At 45.8% G+C, this 20,976-nt stretch overlaps 1 protein-coding gene across 4 annotated transcripts in view; it reads right to left on the bottom strand.

The window, feature by feature from the left end:
- GNG4 (G protein subunit gamma 4) overlaps positions 1-20,976 on the bottom strand; it is a 67,023-nt gene that overhangs the window by 20,349 nt on the left and 25,698 nt on the right. For 2 of the 4 annotated variants that reach the window (XM_081569440.1, XM_081569438.1), the window contains 2 exons: positions 18,431-18,540; positions 15,402-15,510 (listed from right to left, as the gene is read on the bottom strand). In XM_081569440.1, coding sequence (XP_081425566.1) covers positions 15,402-15,500 — 99 coding nt within the window. In that variant the 5' untranslated portion in view covers positions 15,501-15,510; positions 18,431-18,540. Of the gene's footprint in view, positions 1-15,401; positions 15,511-18,430; positions 18,675-20,976 lie in introns of all 4 variants that reach the window. The other 2 variants (XM_081569439.1, XM_081569441.1) reach the window with 2 other exon arrangements.

Below are 20,976 nucleotides of genomic sequence, written 5' to 3'. Positions count from 1 at the left end.
TGTTTAAGCCACATATTCTGTGGTATTCTGTTATGCCAGCCCTAGCAGACAAATATGGGGTTCCCTGGTGAATCAGCAGTAAGGAATCTGCCTGCAATGCAGGAGACCTGGGTTTGATCCCTGGGTCAGGAAGATCCCCTGGAGGAGGGCATGGCAACCCACTCTAGTACTCTTGTCTGGAGAATCCCATGGACAGAGGAACCTGGCGGGCTACAGTCCATAGGGCTGCACAGAGTTGGACATGACTGAAGTGACTAAGCAGCAGCAGCAAATACAATCCATCTGATACTTATCTGGATAAAACTAGTGGTATGCAACTTTATTTTCAAAAGGGTTAGCAATTTCTAGCAACACTAATAATCTGTTCTCTACTGAGCTGAGATGCCATCTGGATTGTACTTCGAATTCCCAATACACTTGGGTCTATTTAGGGACTTCCAATTTTTTTCTATTGATCTATTCCTAAAGGAGTAGTATAAATTTTCAAGTACTACAGTTTTATAATAACCTTGTAAGAATATTCTACATATGTTGTATTCAGTCGCTAAGTCATGTCCAACTCTTTGTGACCCCATTGACTACAGCACGCCAGACTTTCCTGTCCTTCACTATCTCTCACTCAGAGTTTGTTCAAACTCATGCCCCTTGAGTTGGTGATGCCATCCAACCATCTCATATATGTTGCCCCCTTCTCCTCCTGCCCTCAATCTTTCCCAGCATCAAGGCCCTTTCCAATGAGTCTGCTCTTTGGATCAGGTGGCCAAAGTATTGGAGCTTCAGCATCAGTCCTTTGAATGAATATTCAGGCTTGATTTCCTTTAGGATTGACTGGTTTGAGCTTCTTGCTCTCCAAGGGACTCCCAAGAGTCTTCTTCAACAGCACAACTCGAAAGCATCATTTCTTTGACACTCAGACTTCTTTATGGTCCAACTTTCACATCCGTACATGATTACTAGAAAAAACATAGTTTTGATTATACGAACCTTGGTTGGCAAAGTGATGTCTCTGCTTTTTAATACACTGTCTAGGTTTGTCACAGCTTTTCTTCCAAACAGCAAACATCTTTTAATTTCATGGCTATAGTCATTGTCTGCAGTGATTTTGGAGCTCAAGAAAATAAAATCTGCCACTGTTTCCATTTCTCCCCCATCCATTTGCCATGAGTGATGCCATGATTTTAGTTTTTTGAATGTTGAGTGTTAAGCCAGCTTTTTCACTCTCCTTTCACCTTCATCAAGAGGCTCTTTAGTTCCTCTTCACTTTCTGCCATAAGGGTGGTGTCATCTGCATATCTGAGGTTATTGATATTTCTCCCAGCTCTTCCTCCTCAAATATATATACTTCTTTTTTTAAAAAAATTTTTTTGTGGATATTCTCACAATTTATCTAATTGAAATTAGAATTAAGTTTGCTTTCTTCAAAAACAGTGATAGAATTACTTTCTTTCTCAAGCTGAATAATATTCTGCTGTGTAGATATACAGATATATCTCATTAATTGTGCTTCACTTTTTAGCACTTCATAGATATCCCATTTTTATTATTAATAATTGAAGATTTGTGACAACCAAGCACTGTCAGATGATGATTAGCAATTTCAGCAATAAAGTGCTTTTAAATTAAAATTTACGTAACATTTTTTAGACACAATGATATTCAGTTCAGTTCAGTCGCTTAGTCGTGTCCGACTCTTTGCGACCCCATGAATCGCAGCACGCCAGGCCTCCCTGTCCCTCACCAACCCCCAGAGTTGACCCAAACCCATGTCCATCGAGTCGGTGATGCCATCTAATCATCTCATCCTCTGTCGTCCCCTTCTCCTCCTGCCCCCAATCCTTCCCAGCATTAGGGTCTTTTCCAATGAGTCAACTCTCGCATGAGGTGGCCAAAGTATTGGAGTTTCAGCTTCAACATCAGTCCTTCCAATGAACATCCAGGATTGATCTTTAAGATGGACTGGTTGGATCTCCTTGCAGTCCAAGGGACTCTCAAGAGTCTTCTCCAACACCACAGTTCAAAAGCATCAATTCTTCGGCGCTCAGCTTTCTTCACCATCCAACTCTCACATCCATACATGACTACTGGAAATACCATAGCCTTGACTAGATGGACCTTTGTTGGCAGAGTAATGTCTCTGCTTTTAAATAGGCTATCTAGGTTGGTCATAACCTTCCTTCCAAGGAGTAAGCGTCTTTTAATTTCATGGCTGCAATCACCATCAGCAGTGATTTTGGAGCCCAAAAAAATAAAGTCTGACACTGTTTCCACTGTTCCCCCATCTATTTCCCATGAAGTGATGGGACCAGATGCCATAATCTGTTTTCTGAACGCTGAGCTTTAAGCCAACTTTTTCACTCTCCTCTTTCACTTTCATCAAGAGGCTCTTTAGTTCTTCTTCACTTTCTGCCATAAGGGTGGTGTCATCTGCATATCTGAGGTTATTGGTATTTCTCCCGGCAATCTTGATTCCAGCTTGTGTTTCTTCCTGCCCAGCGTTTCTCATGATGTACTCTGCATATAAGTTAAATTAGCAGGATGACAATATACAGCCTTGATGTACTCCTTTTCCTATTTGGAACCAGTCTGTTGTTCCATGTCCAGTTCTAACTGTTGCTTCCTGACCTGCATACAGGTTTCTCAAGAGACAGGTCAGATGGTCTGGTATTCCCATCTCTTTCAGAATTTTCCACAGTTTATTGTGATCCACACAGTCAAAGGCTTTGGCATAGTCAATAAAGCAGAAATAGATCTTTTTCTGGAACTCTCTTGCTTTTTTGATGATCCAGCGGATGTTGGCAATTTGATCTCTGGTTCCTCTGCCTTTTCTAAAACCAGCTTGAACATCTGGAAGTTCACAGTTCACGTATTGCTGAAGCCTGGCTTGGAGGATTTTGAGCATTACTGTACTAGTGTGTGAGATGAGTGCAATTGTACAGTAGTTTGAGCATTCTTTGGCATTGCCTTTCTTTGGGATTGGAATGAAAACTGACCTTTTCCAGTCCTGTGGCCACTGCTAAGTTTTCCAGGTTTGCTGGCATATCGAGTGCAGCACTTTCACAGCATCATTTTTGAGGATCTGAAATAGCTCAACTGGCATTCCATCACCTCCACTAGCTTTGTTCGTAGTGATGCTTTCTAAGGCCCACTTGACTTCACATGCCAGGATAAAGGACAGAAATGGTATGGACCTAACAGAAGCAGAAGATATTAAGAAGAGGTGGCAAGAATACACAGAAGAACTGTACAAAAAAGATCTTCACGACCCAGATAATCACTCACCTAGAGCCAGACAATGATATTATTATATACTTAATAGACAACAGTATAGTGAAACCATAATTTTTATGTGCACTAGGAAACCAAAACATTTCTGTGACTCACTTTGTTGCTTTACTGTGGTGGCCTTTTAATCAAACCCATAATATTTCCAAGGTCTGCCTGTATACAGTTTGTTTATCCATTATCTGCTGATGGACACTTAGGTTGCTTCTACCTCATACTTTCTGAATAATGCTGCTATGATCTGTGTGTACAAATCCTTCTCAAAGAGCCTGATTTCAGTTCTTTGGGATGCATACTAAGAAGTGGAATTAATATATTCTATGAGCAGTTGTTTAAAAATTTTTTAGAGGAACTGCCATACTGTTTTTCCTAGTGGCCACACCGTTTACATTCTTTGCAATAGTGCACCAAGGTTCCAGTGGGTTATTTTCTGTGTTGGTGACAGCAGCCATCCTGATGGGTGTGAGGTGATGAAAAAGGCTTTAACACCAATGCTATTTCAGTTTCATCTCTCCTGTAATATGAGTGGGAGCCCAAAGATACAACTGGATGGGCTCTACCAAAGGCTTATAGGGAGGAGACTCTGAAGTTAGTGGAAAAAGGCTTCAGTAACTTGAAGAAAGAAATCAAGAATGACTAGATGTTTGGCCATCAGCAGTGACTGGTGCAGTCAAAAGGGATACTGAGGTCAAGTGGACCTCAGCTATTGTCTCACCAATGAATGTGGGGCTTTTGATGTCCTAAAGAGCTCTTCACTGGGCTGGGAGCAGACTCTTCAGAGGGTAACGTTTCAAGTCCAGCTCCTTTAAGAGGCTGAGCTTTCAGTTGAAGGACCCTTTCCCAGAAGATGGGTGGGGCAGGCGACCCTGAAGTGGTCCTAGCAGCTCAGCACAAAGTTAGAAACCTCACACAGCAAGAGTGGACATCTGCGCCAAAGTAGGACCTTTGTTTCTTGAAAAAGTGAAGTGTCTGTCATTCAGTCATGTCCGACTCTTTGTGACCCGATGGACTATAGGCCCCCAGGCTCCTCTGTCTGTGGATTTCACCAGGCAAGAATACTGGAGTGCGTTGACATTCCCTTCTCCAGGGGATCTTCCGACCCAAGGATTGAACCCAGGTCTCCTGCACTGCAGGTGGATTCTTTACCATCTAAGCCACCAAGGAAGCCCTTTTGATGTTCTGAAGAGTTCTTCACTGAGCCAGGCGCAAGCTCTTCAGAGGACTAACCTTGCAAGTCCGGCTCCTTTAAGAGGCTGGGCTTTCAGCTGAAGGATCCTTGCCCAGAAGATGGGTGGGGCAGGTGACACTGAAGTTGTCCTGGCAACTCAGCAGAAAGTTAGAAACCTCACAAGGCAAGAGTGGACATCTGCCCCAAAGTAGGGCCTTCGTTTCTTCACCCTGATCTAAAAAGCATGCTGGCAGCTATTGTTTTATTTGTGATGTCTGAGCCAGTGTAGTTGCAGTTTCCTGTGCCTTTTTGGTAGGAATGAAGTCAATGGCACGTGGATGGCCTCACCTGATCCTGATTCTCTGCTACTGATCGGGTTGTTCTAAGCCAGTCCATCTTTCAGTGTGACTCGCTATGACCCACGGAGTGAGTGGGATCCCAAGACAGGGACACTCAGCCCCTGCTCAAAGAAGCTCCTGATCTAGTGGGAATTGCCCTAGAAACTTTCTTACAGTCCTAACGTTAATAAATATCACCATGATGCACGTTGGTATCTTCTGTCATGAAATTCAATTGTGTAAAATGAAGTAATTTTGCAAAAGAAAACAAGATGTGTTTGCATTATATTTAACTTTCTTGCCTAATTGAGAATATATTTATATTGCCTGTGAGCTTCCCAGGTGGTGTGAGTGGTAAAGAATCCACCTGCCAATGCAGGAAACACAATAGATTTGGGTCAGATCCCTGAGTTGGGAAGATCCCCTGGAGGGGGAAATGGCAATTCACTCCAGTATTCTTGCCTGGAGAATCCCAGGGGCAGAGAAGCCTGATGGGTTACAGTCCATGGGGTCACAGAGTTGGATGTGACTGAACACTTACATTGCCTATGACATACATGACCACTTGGCTGGGTAGCAAATTCTTTGCAGAATTTTAGAATTTTTATAGAATTTTAGGTTGGCATCCTCTCAACTGAGATTCAGTGTTGTCCAGACTGATATTTCTGCCCTTTCTAGGGGGACACCATAGTTTAATGATAATCCAGGATCTGGGTTGGTATTCCCCATTCATCACATAACAACTGTGGGCCTAGGTTTTCCTGTCTGAGGACTGGGGTACCAGTAGCACCCACATCTGAGGTCAGTGGGAAGATCCAAGCGTCCGACATGGGTTAAGTCAGGTGTATTTGTCCTAACTGATAGCTTCCCCTGTCAGTACATTTGATGGGCCCATTCAAGATTAAGTAACCTCCGCTGTGGGCTTCCCTGGTGGTTCAGATGGTAAAGAATCTGGCTGCCAGGCAGGAGACCCAGGTTTTCGATCCCTGGGTCGGGAAGATCCCCTGAAGAAGTGAATGGCTACCCATTCTAGTGTTCTTGCCTGGAGAATTCCATGGAGAGAGGAGCTTGGTGGGCTAGAGTCCACAGGGTCGCCAAGACGGACATGACTTAGCGACGAACACTTTCACTTTCAACCTCAGCTGTATGTGTATTTCAGGGTTGATTATTTTCTGTTACATCCTTTTCTGGAATATGATGAGCTGTCTGGATCTACACATTCCAATCTTCCTTTTACTATTCTCTCCTCAGGAGTATTTGTTTCATCTGGTCTCTCTGCCATGAACATCAGCGTTCAATATTGGAATGTTGCCAGTCTTCATTTCTGTCATCCTCTAACTGCGTTGATCTGTGTCTTTTTCTTCTGCTTACTGTGAGAGTTTCTTAAGCCTGTTCTCTATGTCATTAATTTTGATTTTCTGTAGCATGTGTTATACCCTTTGCTTGTTATTTTATTTTTTTATTGAAGTATAGTTGATTTATAATGTTGCGTTAGTTTCAGGTGTACAGCAAAGTGATTCAGTTATACATACACTTACATCTGTTTTTCAGATTCTTTTCCCTTATAGGTTGTTACAAAATACTGAGTAGAGCTCCCTGTGCTATACAGTAGGTCCCTGTTGGTCATCTATGTTATAGACAGTAATGTGTCTCTCTGTCAATCCCAAACTCTTAATTTATCCCTCTCCTGCTCCTCCCCCCCACTTTGGTAACCACAAGTTTGTTTTCTATGCCTGTGGGCCTATAAGTTCATTTGCATCATTTTTTTAAGATCCCACAAATAAACAATACTACAATTTGAAAAGATACATGCACCCCAATGTCCTGCAGCCCTATTTAAAATAGCCAAGCCATGAAAATAACCCAAGTGCCCATCAATAGACAGCTGGGCTTAAGAAGATGTGATATATGTATGTACGTGTGTGATGGACTATTACGCAGCCACTAAAAAGAATGAAATATTGCCATCTGCAGCAACATGAATGGACTTAAAGAATAAGTAAGTAAGTCAGGTAGCGAAAGACAAATATCATCTATATGTGGAATCTACAAAATAATACTGGCTTCCCTTGTGGCTCAGCTGGTAAAGAATCCACCTGCAGTGTGGGAGACCTGGGTTCGATCCCTGGGTTGGGAAGATCCACTGGAGAAGGGAAAGGCTACCCACTCCAGTATTCTGGACTGGAGAATTCCATGGACTGTGTAGTCCACAGGGTCGCAAAGAGTTGGACATGACTGAGTGACTTTCACTTTCACAAAATAATACAAATGACTCTATATACAAAACAGAAACAGACTCACAGACAGAGAAAACAAATGCATAGTTACCAAAGGGGAAAAGGGTGGGTGGGGGGAATTAATTAGGAGTATGGGATTAACAGATACACACTACTGTACATAAAATAGATAACAAGGATTTACTGTGTAGCACAAGGAACTATATTCAATATCTTGTAATAACCACAATGGAAAATATTCTGACATACATACACATAATTGAATCAGTTTGCTATACACCTGAAAATAACACAATATTGTAAATCAACCCTACTTCAATTGAAAAATAAAAGAAGTCATGCTGAAAAAATGGAAAGAATGGAAATGCCCAAGAATAGGGGACCAGTTAAATAATTGCATATCAGGTGATAAAGATATTAAAGATGTACATTTTAGGAGAGTATTTACTGACCTGGATATATAATCACAGTATATTGGTCAATGATAAATCAAATTTCAAAAAGTAATAAATTGATGAACTAAAATTTACATTTTAAGGTAAGATAAATCAAACACAAAATTCTCTCTCTCTGGGCCTGCTCCCCCCTTCCTAATGTGCAGTGTGCATTTGCATTACACATTAACCAGAGCACCTCAAAGATGGCAATGCTTGCTCAACTGTAAAGAGCATTTCCCCCCTTTCTTCTCATGCCAGGAATATAACTTCTTAAGAGAATAGTGTTCCTTTCCAACACTGTAGGGATCATGGTGACTTGCCGCTCCCTTTCTACCTGTTTACCTGGATCTCTAACCTTGGTTAACTCTACGTAAAATATCAATATGTCATTTTGATGTACGATCCTTTGTCTTGAAAATGCATGTGACTATACCTTCTACCTTTAACGGGTAGAATAGTGCTCAGAGCTTGTGAAAGTTTGTCTCCTAGGTTATCAGCCTCAGTTGGCTCAAATAAAGTTTCCTTTCCTCTTAACTTGATTGTTAATTGAACTTTTGTCAACAAAATGTACATTATAACCACAATTTTATAAGAAAACTAGGTATAGTTTATAAGGTAAACAGCTAGATGGAAAAACATGAAAATGTAGTAGCTATAGTTTAAATTTTCTTTATACTTTTCTATATTTTCCAAAATTTTCAAAAATAAGTATTATTTGCATGAACAGAAAAATTGCATTATTTTCAAATTAAGATTTAATGCCCCTAGATACAGATACCCACTTTCTCACATTCTCATTTTAATTTATCCCTTTCTCCTTGAGGAGCCTTAAGTATGCTTCTGGGTGTGTCTAATTCTCTATCACTCATCTATGGTTTGCAGAAAAGTTCTAAATGGAATAAGCACAGTATATGTAACCTCTATCTTTAACACCCATAAATTCAGTTTTGGGGTCTTTGTATTTCTTAACTAAAATGTTTTTTGATCATGTGGCTGCTTTTCCTTTAAGCATCAAATAAGAAAATCTCCAAGACCAAAAGTAAATGGGAATAAGTCTTTCTCTAAAGCTATTCCCCTTTTCCAAACTGTTTTCACCAAATTTTTCATACCTGTGATGGAGAAGGATTGTGAACACTTGTCGTTATTTCTTGCGATAGAATCTCTCTTCTTTTATGTCAATACTTTCAGCACTAATTTCATTACTGCTGCCACGTCATTGGGTAACTCTAGTCCACTCATCACCTGCCACTCTTCTTGACCTGCCCTACTTTTTTCAGTAGTCTATAGAAGCATGGCTGATGGGGACTTCCCTGGTGGTCAGGCAGTTAAGATCTGCCTGTCAAAGCAGGGGACACAGGTTCGATCCCTGGTCTGGGAAGATCCCATGAGCCATGGGGCAACTAAGTCCATGCACCACAACCAGAGAAGCCACTGCAAAGAGAAGCCAACACACCATAATGAAGAGTAGCTCCCGCTCACTGCAACTAGAGAAAGTTTGCACACAGCAACGAAGACCCAGCACAGCCAACAATAAATAAAATTATAAAAAGAAGGGGGGCTGATTTAGAACAGGGTGATCTGTCAACAATCAGCAAATCAAGCTTAGGTTGACAAAATTAATTTCAGCCTAAAGGCAACCCTTTTGGGGGCTGTGAGCACAAACATAGCTGTTTATCTACTGAAGGTGCGTGAGAGAGCTGGGCCTAGCGCTGCTTGGCAAATGTCAGCTTCCTGATCCCTGGCTGAGAGCTACTAGTTCACTCAGAGTGTCCATCCTTCTCCAGGGTCTGCAGGCCACAGTCCATGGGGTTGGCCCAGTGGCAGGAGAGTTGGGGAACCCTGAGCGGTGCCCAGTGAGCAGCAGCTCCCAGCAGCCTTCCAGGGGCCTGGGACCTGGCCTGTTCAGGGCCTCTGTGCCTCCTCCAGGGGACAATGACTTCTCTGGAGCTGAAGTCTTCTCTCGGGCTGGATGGGTTGGCTCTGGAGACCATTTTCTTCACATAAGCCTCTTATACTTTGTTTAGCTCATATCTGCCTTCATTTCTCAACAAATTTTCCCCTATTTGATGATCCATGCCATGTATGTGCTTTCCCGATAGAATTTTATATTGCTTGAGCCTCCAATGGGTGAGAGTGAGAATCAGGTTATGGGTGTTCTTTTCCAAGGGACCAAAACATTTTCCAAGTCATCTTTACATGCTCTTTATTTTGTTTAGGATCCTGAGTATTATTTTCTAAGCTTTCTGTTTGGGGGGAAGCCATACATGTTGAATCTTCTCTGTACTTACAATGAATGAAGTACATACGGATTTTTTAAAAAATTATTATTATTTTAGAAATTTTATTGGAGTATAGGTGGCGTAAAGAATCTGCCTGCAGTGCAGGAGACCTGGGTTCGATCCCTGGGTTGGGAAGATTCCCTGGAGGAGGGCATGGCAATTCACTCCAGTATTCTTGCCTGGAGAATCCCCATGGACAGAGGAGCCTGGCGGGCTACAGTCCATGGGGTCACAAAGAGTCAGACACGTCTGAGTGACTAAGTACAGTACATAGTTGATTTACAATGTTGTTAGTGTCAGGTGTACAGCAAAGTGAATCAGTTGTATATACACATATATCCACTCTTTTTTAGATTAGTCTCCCATATAGGTCATTACAGAGTACTGAAAAGAGTTCCCTGTACTATACAGTAGGTCCTTGTTAGTTATCTATTTTTTTCTTTAAATATTTTTGAGTGGTTACTATCTGCTCGCCACTTTCTTTTGTTTTCATTTGTTTTGGCTGTGCCCCAAGGCATGTGGGATCTTAGTTCCCCAACCAGGGATCAAACCCCTGCCTGCCGCATCGGAAGCACGGAGTCTTAACCACTGGACCGCGCCAGGGAGGCCCCTAGTTACCTATTTTATATGCAGTAGTGTGTACATGCCAAAGCAGCTGATATAGGTTCTCAAAGTGGAACACCCAGTTTTGCTGGGAAATGGGCTGGTGAGCTTGGAGGTGGGATGGAGAACAGTCACCCGAATGCTGGGGGAGACGGCTGAGTTGGGGGAGGCAGTCAATAAACATTAAAGGAACGAAGGTAGTGTAAGTTGCTTTTGGCAAGAAAGAGCTATCTCCAGGGGGCCCCTTTGTCTTATCACTAACCTTAAACCAGGCACCCCCATGCTCCATTCATCTCAGGCCCTGGCACACCTTTCAAATCTTTTCATCAGACAATATCTTGCCTAACTTGTGGGTTCTCTCCATAGGTCAAAGAAGTATAATAAAAATGAAACGTAAGTAATAAACAGGTGACCAAATCTCTTCCCTAGCTTCCCCTTCAGGAATCTCAAGAACAAAGTGTGTGACCAAGACAGTATCTCAGGGAAAATCACAAGGAATCAACAGGCCTGCACACAAGCCTGCATGCAGTGGGGGACGGCTCTGATCCCCCATTTCAATGCTTCACCGAGATTACTTCCCGTTTCCCTTTAAAACCTTTCATGACCTAGCAGAATCCTCGGAGGTGGTTTCTAGGTGACACCAAGTCCACCATCTCCTCAGATTGCCAGCATTCTGATAAAAGCAATTTTTTCCCACCAACATTTGTCTCTCTCTCCAGTATTGATTTTTGAGTGGTGATCAGCTGGATCTGATTTGCTAACAGTAGGGAGGTTTAAGAAGGATGTTGAGGGTGAGTGTGGGGAGGGTCTCTGTAACATGTGGGGTTTGCGGGCTGGCTGGGGGCTACATGGTGAAACCTTCGTTCTACATCTTACAAAATCTGCAAGAAAGTCTACTGCAGTCTATTGCACCAGTGCTTTTGTGCAGATGATGTTTGCAGAGACAGACAGGACCTGAAGATCATAGTGGATGTTTCTACATTTTACCTCCACGAACTGCCCAAACCTCTCTTGAGTTCACACTGATAGTTTTTCCTACCTTTGCAACCTAAATAGCCGCATAATGCAGTATTTTTCCCCTTCTCTCCCCTTTACTTCCCTAAGCTGCAAATATCATCCTTTCCTTCCTGTCCCACGAGATACTCTTCCAAGCAGAGCAAACTATGAAGCCTGGAGGCGGGTTCTGCAGTTGGCAACACACTGTGTGAGCCATGGGGCTTGTCCCAGGTTTCCCACCCAATACGTGTCCTTCCCGGGTTGTCCTCTGGGTGCTTCTACCCGGAACTGGCTCTGTGGGACTCATCATTGCAATTATTTTTCCCACAGGGCCTCTAGTTGTTTCTCCTTGTTCAGCCCTCTCTCTGGGCTCCGTGGCTGGCATGGCACATGGGGTGTTCCCTGGTGTTCCCCTCACTGTATGAGGGCAGTGAGTTCTAGGAACTGCTCCTCTCCTCCTCCCACACAGCTTCCCTCTGTCATTTACCCCCAGGATCCTTTTTTCCTTCTTCATCTCCTGCAATGAACTCTCACCCACCCTAGCGAGGCCACTTCTTTTTCCTGGTGACACTCTTCCTGTTTCTTCCTTCCCCAAGAAACCTACTGGCTTCCCTGCTGGCTTAGTGGTAAAGAATCTGCCTGCCTAATGCAGAAGATGTGGATGGAGAAGATCCCCGGAGAACAAAATGGCAACGCACTCCAGTATTCTTGCCTAGAAAATCCCATGGACAGAGGAGCCTGGTTGGCTACAGTCCATGCAGTTGCAAAGAGTCAGACATGATTTAGTAACTAAAAAACAACAAGGCGCTTATCATGGTCAACTTGGGGTATCCTTGATGGATTCTCTTTCCACATTTTGTTTGTTGTCTGGCTAACTGATATCAATATACATCTTTTTTTCCCCCCAAGTTGCATTAAGTAGATTTTTCCCCAAAGCCTTCCTGTGCCCTGAAGCAAGGGGTGTCTAGTGCTTAAAAATCCAGTGTGAGTTTAACACTCATTAGAATGGCTATTATTTTTAAAAAGGAAAATAAGTGTTGCAGAGGATGTGGAACAACTGGAACCCTGTGCATTGCTGGGGATGAAAGTGAAGTGTTAGTCACTCAGTCGTGTCCAACTCTTTGTGACCCTATGGACTATAGATCACCAGGCTAGTCTGTCCATGGAATTCTCCAGGTATGAAAACGGGTGGGTATCCATTCTTTTCTCTAGGGGAATCTTCCTGACCCAGGAGTGAGGTTGAGGAGGAGTTAAAAAGGTATGGCTACCATGGAAACCAACGTCGTGGTTCCTCAAAAAGTTGAACATAGAATTACTATATGACCCAGCAATGCCACTTCTGGCTATATACACGAAAGAACTGAAAGCGCTGACCCAAAAGCATTCCATGCTCATAGCAGCATTATTGACAAAGAACAAAAGGTGGAAACAGCTCAAATGTACATCAACACACGAATAAGTAAATAAAACATAGTACATACATGTAATGAAATACTATTCAGCCTTACAAAGGAATGAAATTCAGACACATGCTACACTGGACAAAACTTGAAGGCAGATGCCAAGTGAAATAAGCCATACACAAAATACAGACAAATACTGTATGATTCCACTTATAGGAATGAAGTACCCTGAATAGTCAAATTCATAGAGACGCATGTAGAAGAGAGGTTTCCAGGGGCTGTGGGGGCAGGGGATGGGGAGTGCGAGTTTAATGGGTGGAGCTTCTGTTTGGGATAATGAAAAAGTTCTAGAAATGGATGACCTCACAGTGTTGTGGGTGTACATAATGTTACTGAATTACACACTTAAAAATGGTAAAAATGGCAAATGATATGTTATGTGTATCTAATCACGATTTTAAAAAATTAATGTTTGAGGTTGTGTGAGCACAAACAAAAAACCACATGTGACTGTGCAGCTCTGGCTGGGATTTGGTTCCTGGAGGCCACCTCTGTCCTCAGGCAGCCCTGGATCATCTCTTCAGGGATCGAACTCTGCCAGCTCAGAACCAGACCTGTCGGCGGCCCTGTAATCACCATAGAGGCTGTAGCGGCCCTGGGAGGCCTCTCACGAGATCAAGGAGCTGCAGTTCCACAACCCAGTCCCTGCAAGAACGGGACCGCCCGGCCCATGACACCATCTGATAGCAAACTGGACTCTGAGTTGCCCTGTGACCTCCCCTCCTTCTCTGGGAGACTGACATGTCCTGTAGTGACTCCTGAAGAGCCCTTCCCCAAAGGGACATGTACTCCACCATGGCCCCTGGGGTGCCGATGGTCATGAGAGAGGATCTGTTACCATCGAGAGCATCTTCCTTGACGAACCAGAACTCCCCACCATGGCAATGGTCCCACTGCCAAAACCAGTGCTCCCCATCCTTCCAGTCCTTTGGCCATGGACTTGACAGCTGGGTCTAGATTCTCTCTCCCTGGAGACTGGCACACTTACCCTCTGAGTTCTGCTGAGTTTCTGGTGTCTCCATCCTGCCTCTGTCCTCTGCCCACTCTCTTCCCCTCCCGGCTTCTCTCTGCAGCTTCTGCTGCCCCCTGGCCTCTGACAATGCTATCGACTGCTGTTAGTTCATCCCACAGCCCCAGCTGCGCACTGGTTGTTTTTATGACCTGTTCCTGTGCACATAGCTGCCTTCCCAGCACAACAACTGGCTTCTCGGTCAAGGCCAAGTGCTCGCAATGAGCCATGGTCAGCTCATACCAGCCTTCCCTCCTCTCCCATGTCACTTCACAACCAACCCCCAGCTCATGGCTCCAGGAAGTCTTCTCTGAGCAACATAATGGGAACATTCCATTTGTTTTTCTAGCCCAGGACCGTGCCAAAGGCAGAGCAGGTGCTCAGGGATCTTTGTCCAACGAGTGCATCCCTCGCATCCTTGTCCTCTCAGCAAAAGTCTGTCCTGTCTTTGAACCACTACTGCCTGCAATGCTCATCCTTAGACCCATTTCTACACCACTGGGCTCCTCCTCTTTTAGAACTGTTTCTTTTCTTGCTCCCTCCTCTAGCCTAATGATTAAAGACTATGGATTAAAGATGTTTTATTTGTAGCTGGTATCAATATGTGCAGATATGGCCAGTCCGCTTAGACCAATGTGTATCATCCTGTATTCCCTTCTTGCTTCATATACATCATGTCACTTACTGGGCATGTTGCTGCCTCCCTAGAGAGCTGGTACCCGAAGGTCCCTGGGGAGGGGGATGGATGGAGGCCGACTGATGGAGCTGGTGTTATCTGGTCAAAGCTCTGGGCAGTGGGAGCCTCGGGGAGGGACTGATTGCTCCACCAACAGAGGGCATTAGGAGTCACCCACTGCCCCACGGTTTCTGTCCTATTTGGGTGAGAGCCCTGGTTTTATGTCCCCACAGGGCACAGACACACTGGACTGGTGTTTTCTGCTGTCAGATGCCCGATGCACTTCCAGCTCCATTAGAGTCAATGAACCTAACTAAGCTGCATCTCAGGGCCACTTGCTCAGCCTGGCCTCCTGCTTGCTTTGAAGTGGCATCTGGGGAAGAGCTGGCTTCGTTCCCCCAGCGTGAAGACATCCCTGCTTCTCAGTGAAGTGAACATGGTAGGAGGAGGCTGGCACCCTCCTTCCCTTTCCTCCAAGGAGCAGCTGACAAATGCATACATGATTCGATGCGGTACTTCCCACAGCACCCCTGTCAACATACCTGATGTTGTCTCATCTCCGAGCCACTGGACCAGGCAGGAAAACTATGATGGATTGCATGGTTCAACTCCCTCACTCGCTTACAAGCATGACAACTGAGTTAAAGAGAGCTGAGATGAACATGGGTCTATTTTAGGCGACTCCTTACGGAATTCACACACACTGTGTATTTTGCATCCCTTGGTTCCTCGGGCACACTTGGAACTCTGGAGCAAACACTCGTCTGTAAATGTTACAGCTGCCAGTGTTGGCTGGATGACAGGAACACGTCTATGGGGTGAGGTGTTCACTCTCATGCTGCTGCTTTGGACATGGGGGGATTGTTGTGAGCTGCGTGCTGGTCAGAGGGCAGGTGGGCCTGTGCATGCTTACCTTCACCCTGTCCATGCAGGCTTCCATCTTCAGCTGCTCCACAGCTTTCCGGGCCTGGGAGATGCTGGTGGTGCTGTTATTGGACATGCCTTCTTTCATTCTGCTGCCCCTGGAATACCCAAAGTTAAGGAGGTTGGAAGAGTTGCTTGTCTGAAAGCAGAGCCCCCCAACTTTCTCCCCGTCCCATTCTCTGCAGCTTCTCTGTCCAGGTTGGGGAGCCATGGGAGCAGACCCTCCTGGGATCAGAGGAAGGAGCACTTCACCCGAGCGATGGGAGCAAGACATGGGCTTCTGGGGCCACCTGTCAGCCACTCCCTCTCACCGGGGCTGAGAAAGCCTCACAACAGAAGCCCATGGCTTTCTCCCATCCTTACACCCCACTGCTGCTGCTGCTAAGTCGCTTCAGTCGTGTCCAACTCTGTGCGACCCCATAGACGGCAGCCCACCAGGATCCTCTGTCCCTGGGATTCTCCAGGCAAGAACACTGGAGTGGGTTGCCATTTCCTTCTCCAGTGCATGCATGCATGCCAAGTTGCTTCAGTCATGTCCAATTCTGTGTGACCCCATAGACAGCAGCCCACCAGGCTCCTCCATCCACAGGATTCTCCAGGCAAGAACACTGGAGTGGGCTGCCATTTCCTTCTCCACTTACACCCTACAGCCATAAGGAATACCTTGACATTTGTTCAGTGATTTGTTAGTAATAAATCATCTTCATACACATTTGGTTTTTTTTGGCTGCACGGCATGTGGGATCTTAGATCCCTGACCAGGGATTGAACCCATGCCCCCTGCAGTGGAAGCGCAGAGTCTTAACCACCAGACCACCAGGGAAGCCCACCACTGTCATATACATTCGTTCACTCACTCCTCCAGCATCTCTAAAAGCTGGCAAAACAGACCGAGCTGTGTTTTGCACATCACGAAAGAGCAAAATTCAGAGAAATGAAGCCAAGAGCCAAAGGTTCCACAGCCAAGACCTGTCATTCTAGGATCCAAAAGCAAAGCATTGACGCCTACCTAGCTCAGGGCTCTTTCCTCTCACAGAGCGCCCCCTAGCTGTTTATAGTGTAAAGCACAAGTTTCCCTTGCCAGAGCTTGCTTTATCATTCGTTTTAATTTGCTATTATTCCAAAAAGTTTATATTGTTTTTAAATAAGAACAGACACACACACACACACACCTCCATCCCCTATCCTAAGCACGGAAGACCCCTGTGATGCTAACTGTTCTGCAGGAAAGCACACGTCATAGGTTACTGTTACCCCGTTTAATGAGAAACTCCCTGGAGACCTATGCGGTCAGGCCTGAGAGCTGCAGGTGGGTCTCACAGGAGACAGTGGTTTTGTGTAGTGCACAAGGAGGTGTGAGGGGGCTAGGCCAGTCCCGGGGTGTGCAGACCACACTCTGGGTTTCCTTATTCAAGCAATGACTCTCTGACCCAGATGAGGCCTGACGTCAACTTCATTTATTCCCAGACAGTGTTTGAAAAATAAAACTTGCCTGTTGTGAAACGTGGCAGGCACCGAAGTTAGAGTTGACAGGGGTGTGTTCTTCTCTTGATTGCGAACTTTCATTCAACAAGAAGAGAAGGAGAAGCAGAAGGAGCTGGGGGATTTGACACTTGGGGGAGCAGCTGCCGACCCCCTACTCTACAGAGATGTGTGTGCATTTCTGCATGTGTGTTTGGGGCGGTGTCCCTGCCTGTGCCCACGTGCCTGACAGGCATACTCTGCCGGCCTGTGTGTGCGGCGGTCCCCCTGTGGATGTGTGTGTTTATGCATCCTTGTGTCCACACAAAAGGAGGGAGGAGATGCAGGCCAGTTCTAAGCCTCCCCAGCCCAAGGGACAAGGGAAAAAGGTCCCTGAAATCATTGCCTTCAGGCCCTGATCCTCCTGCCCCATTTCTGAATCCATTCTTCTCTTTCTTCATCACCAGCTTGGGGCTTTCAGAAGTTAGAGGACTTGGGGGTGGCAGGGACCCAGGGGGCTGGTTAGAGGAAGCTGAGCCCAGGATCAGCAGGAGTGAAGAAATGAAAATGTAGGGGAGGGCAGAGAAGGAGGAGGGGGCTCTGTACTGTGTGTGCGAGAATGTGTGGGTATGTGAGGGTGTGTGAGTGTCTGGGTATGAGGGTAGGTGTGAATGTGTGTAGGTGAGGGCGTGTGTGAGTGTATGCAGGTGAGTGGGGTGTGGGTGTGAGGGTATAAAGATGTATGGGTGGGGGGGTGTGAGTGTGCACACAGGTGTATGAGTTGATGATGTGTGTGAGTGTGTGTGGTCAGGCATCTTTCTCCTCAGGCACATGGGGACACTCACACAGCTTGCCTGGGGAGGTTCTGACGGCCACACTCTGTGGCGTGTAATTTGGTAAACTCAGCGTTGGGGGCAGGGCAGCGCATGATGCTTCAATCCCCACCGCTGCTGATCTGACCTGACTCAGGACAGTCTTTACAGTTTCTGGATGAGTGGATGTCATCGTGCCTTTTCAGCCATCCTCCCTAATATTACTTATCTCCACAGACTCTTGTGAAGTGTTGACTGGCAGAGCTCTGCAGTCTGTCTCTCCAGGAAATCTCTGAAAGACAGCTGTTGCCTTTGGCCTGAAGGGACTGAGCAGGTTATACTGTGGGGTGAGGTGTTGGTTGACCCCCCCCAACCCACATGCATCCCCTTTGTCACAGCAAGCAGCTGACCAAGGATGCTAGCCTGAGTAATAATATCTCTGTTCCTAGGTGGGGAAGGACACAGCTTGATTTCCAAGCCAAGGCCAGCAACCCATGGAGATGGCTTGCATCTCCTCCTGCTCCCCCATCACCCACTCACACGAGGGATAATGTGAAACAAGGGGTGAAATAGCCTTCATAAGGGCCTTACATCTGGGCTGAGAATGCAGTGATGGCGGGAGGACCTGGCCATACATCAAGGATCCTAACAGCTAGTCTCATCCCAGGCCCACACGTGCACTGCTGGCAGTGACCCCGCCCTCCAGAGAGAACCCGTTCTTGGACAGGGCCCCTGACGTCCTCACCTGCTGAGCGATGGCACAGTGACAGGCCTGGGCCGGGGACAAGCTGGAGGCAGGAGCGGCTGGCAGTCGTCAGACGAGAGGCTGCGTCAGGGCCCCTGCTGCGCGCTCGCCTGGAAGCACAACCAGAGATGGGTCACCAATGCAGCAGGAGCCAGGTGATCCCCAGACAGCCTCGTCCCTCGATGTCTTGTCCTGGCGGCCAGCAGCTGTCTCTCCTGTATCAGGCCACAGGGGAGATGGTGAGCTAAAGGCGGGAAGAGAAGCCCCTGAGCTGACAAAGAGCACAAGGGAACATCCAGAGGCCACAGACCACCAGGGGCCTCCCCCAACCCCACTCGTTGCCCCCGCTCCAGCCAGACCTTGGCCAAACAGAAACAGTTTACATGTTTTTTTAAATTCTGAAAAGATATGCCCATTGTAGGAAAATGTGAAGATGGAGAAAACTGGCTTCCCTGGTGGCTCAGATGGTAAAGCATCTGCCTACAATGTGGGAGACCTGGGTTCAATCCCTGGGTTGCGAAGTTCCCCTGGAGAAGGAAATGGTAACCCACTCCAGTACTGTTGCCTGGAAAATTCCATGGACGGAGATGCCTGGTAAGCTATAGTCAATGGGATTGCAAAGAGTCGTACACGACTGAGCAACTTCACTTCACTTCCCTCCTCTAGGGCTTCCCATGGTGGCTCAGGTGGCAAAAAGCCTTCCTGCAGGAGACTCAGGTTTGATCCCTGGGTCAGGAAGATCCTCTGGAGAAGGGAATGGCTGTCCACTCTGGTATTCTTGCCTGGAGAATCCCCATGGACAGAGGAGCCTGGCGGGCTACAGTTCATGTGGTCACAAAGAGTCGGACATGACTTAGTGACTAACACACACTCTCTCCTCCAGAAAGGACGACTCTGGGACAATGGAACCCCCTCCCAGCACCCTGCCCTGAAGCATCCATCTCCTGGGATCCCAGTATTGTTGTTGCTCAGTCGTATCTGACTCTTTGTGACCACATGGGCTGCAGCACGTCAGGCTTTCCTGTCCTTCACTATCTCCTGGAGTTTGCTCAAACTCATGTCCATTGAGTTGGTGATATCATCCAACTATATCATTCTCTGTTGCCCCCTTCTCCTCCTGCCTTCAATCTTTCTCAGCATCAGGGTCTTTTCTAGTGAGTTGGCTCTCCACGTCATCAAGTGGCCAAAGTATTGGAGCTTCAGCTTCAGCATCAGTCCTTCCAATAAATATTCAGGGTTGATTTCCTTTCAGTTTAGTTCAGTCGCTCAGTCATGTCTGACTCTTTGGGACCCCATGGACTGCAGCATGCCAGGCTTCCCTGTCCATCACCAACTTCTGGAGCTTGCTCAAACTCATGTCGATCAAGTCGGTGACGCCATCCAACCATCTCATCCTCTCTCATCCTCTTCTCCTTCTGCCTTCAATCTTTCCCAGCATCAATGTCTTTCCAATGAGTCAGTTCTTTGCATCAGGTGGCCAAAGTATTAGAGCTTCAGCTTCAGCATCAGTCCTTCCAATGACTATTCAGGACTGATTTCCTTTAGGATGGACTGGTTGGATCTCCTTGCAGTCCAAGGGACTCTCAAGAGTCTTCTCCAACACCACAGTTCAAAAGCATCAATTCTTCAGCGCTCAGCTTTCTTTATGATCCAACTCTGACATCCATACATGACTACTGGAAAAACCATAGCTTTGACTATCAGACATTTGTCAGCAAAGTAATGTCTCTGCTTTTTAATATGATGTCTAGGTTGTTCATAGCTTTTCTTCCAAGGAGCAAGAGTCTTTTAATTTCATGGCTGTAGGCACCATCTACAGTGATTTTGGAGCCCAAGAAAATAAAGTCTCTCAGTGTTTCCACTGTTTCCCCATCTATTTGCCATGAAGTGATGGGACCAGATGCCATGATCTTGGTTTGTTTGAATGTTGAATTTTCAGCCAGCTTTTTCACTCCCCTCTTTCACTTTCATCAGAGATCCTAAAGGAAATCCCAGAAACAAAGCAGAAACAAAGCCAGACTAGACTCACAATGCTGTTTACTCCCCCCGGCTAGAGGGGCCTCCAAATGTGTTTTGGTTTGAGGTGTTTGGCCAGTTGTGTGGCTTCACAGATACCATGCCTTCTGTTTCCAAGGCGACTGTTTCTTCCTGTCAAAGTAATTTGTTACACCTAGACGTTTCCCATCCCCCAAAAGCTGTCAGGCTGTTATGGAGTCTTATCCTCATCTCCTTCCCTGTTTTGTTTTCTCATTCTCTGCTGTAAGAATGTCTGGCTCCTCATCTGGAGGGTCGCAGTGGATGTAATTTGAAAAGATTCATGCACCCCAGTGTTCACAAAAGTGCTGTTTACAACAGCCAAGACATGGAAACGACGTAAACGTCCATCAGCAGACTAACGGATAAAGAAGACGTGGTACAAATATGCAACGGAATACTAGTCAGCCATAAAAAAGAATGAAATAATGCCATTTCCAGCAACATGGACGAACCCAGAGATTATTGTACTAAGTTAAATAAGTCAGAAAGAGTTTACTGATACCAGTTAT

This window comes from Giraffa tippelskirchi, chromosome 2, assembly GCF_054371585.1.
Source record: "Giraffa tippelskirchi isolate mGirTip1 chromosome 2, T2T-mGirTip1v1.2.pri, whole genome shotgun sequence".
NCBI lineage: Eukaryota > Metazoa > Chordata > Mammalia > Artiodactyla > Giraffidae > Giraffa > Giraffa tippelskirchi.
This window is presented reverse-complemented; position numbering and strand designations above follow the sequence as displayed.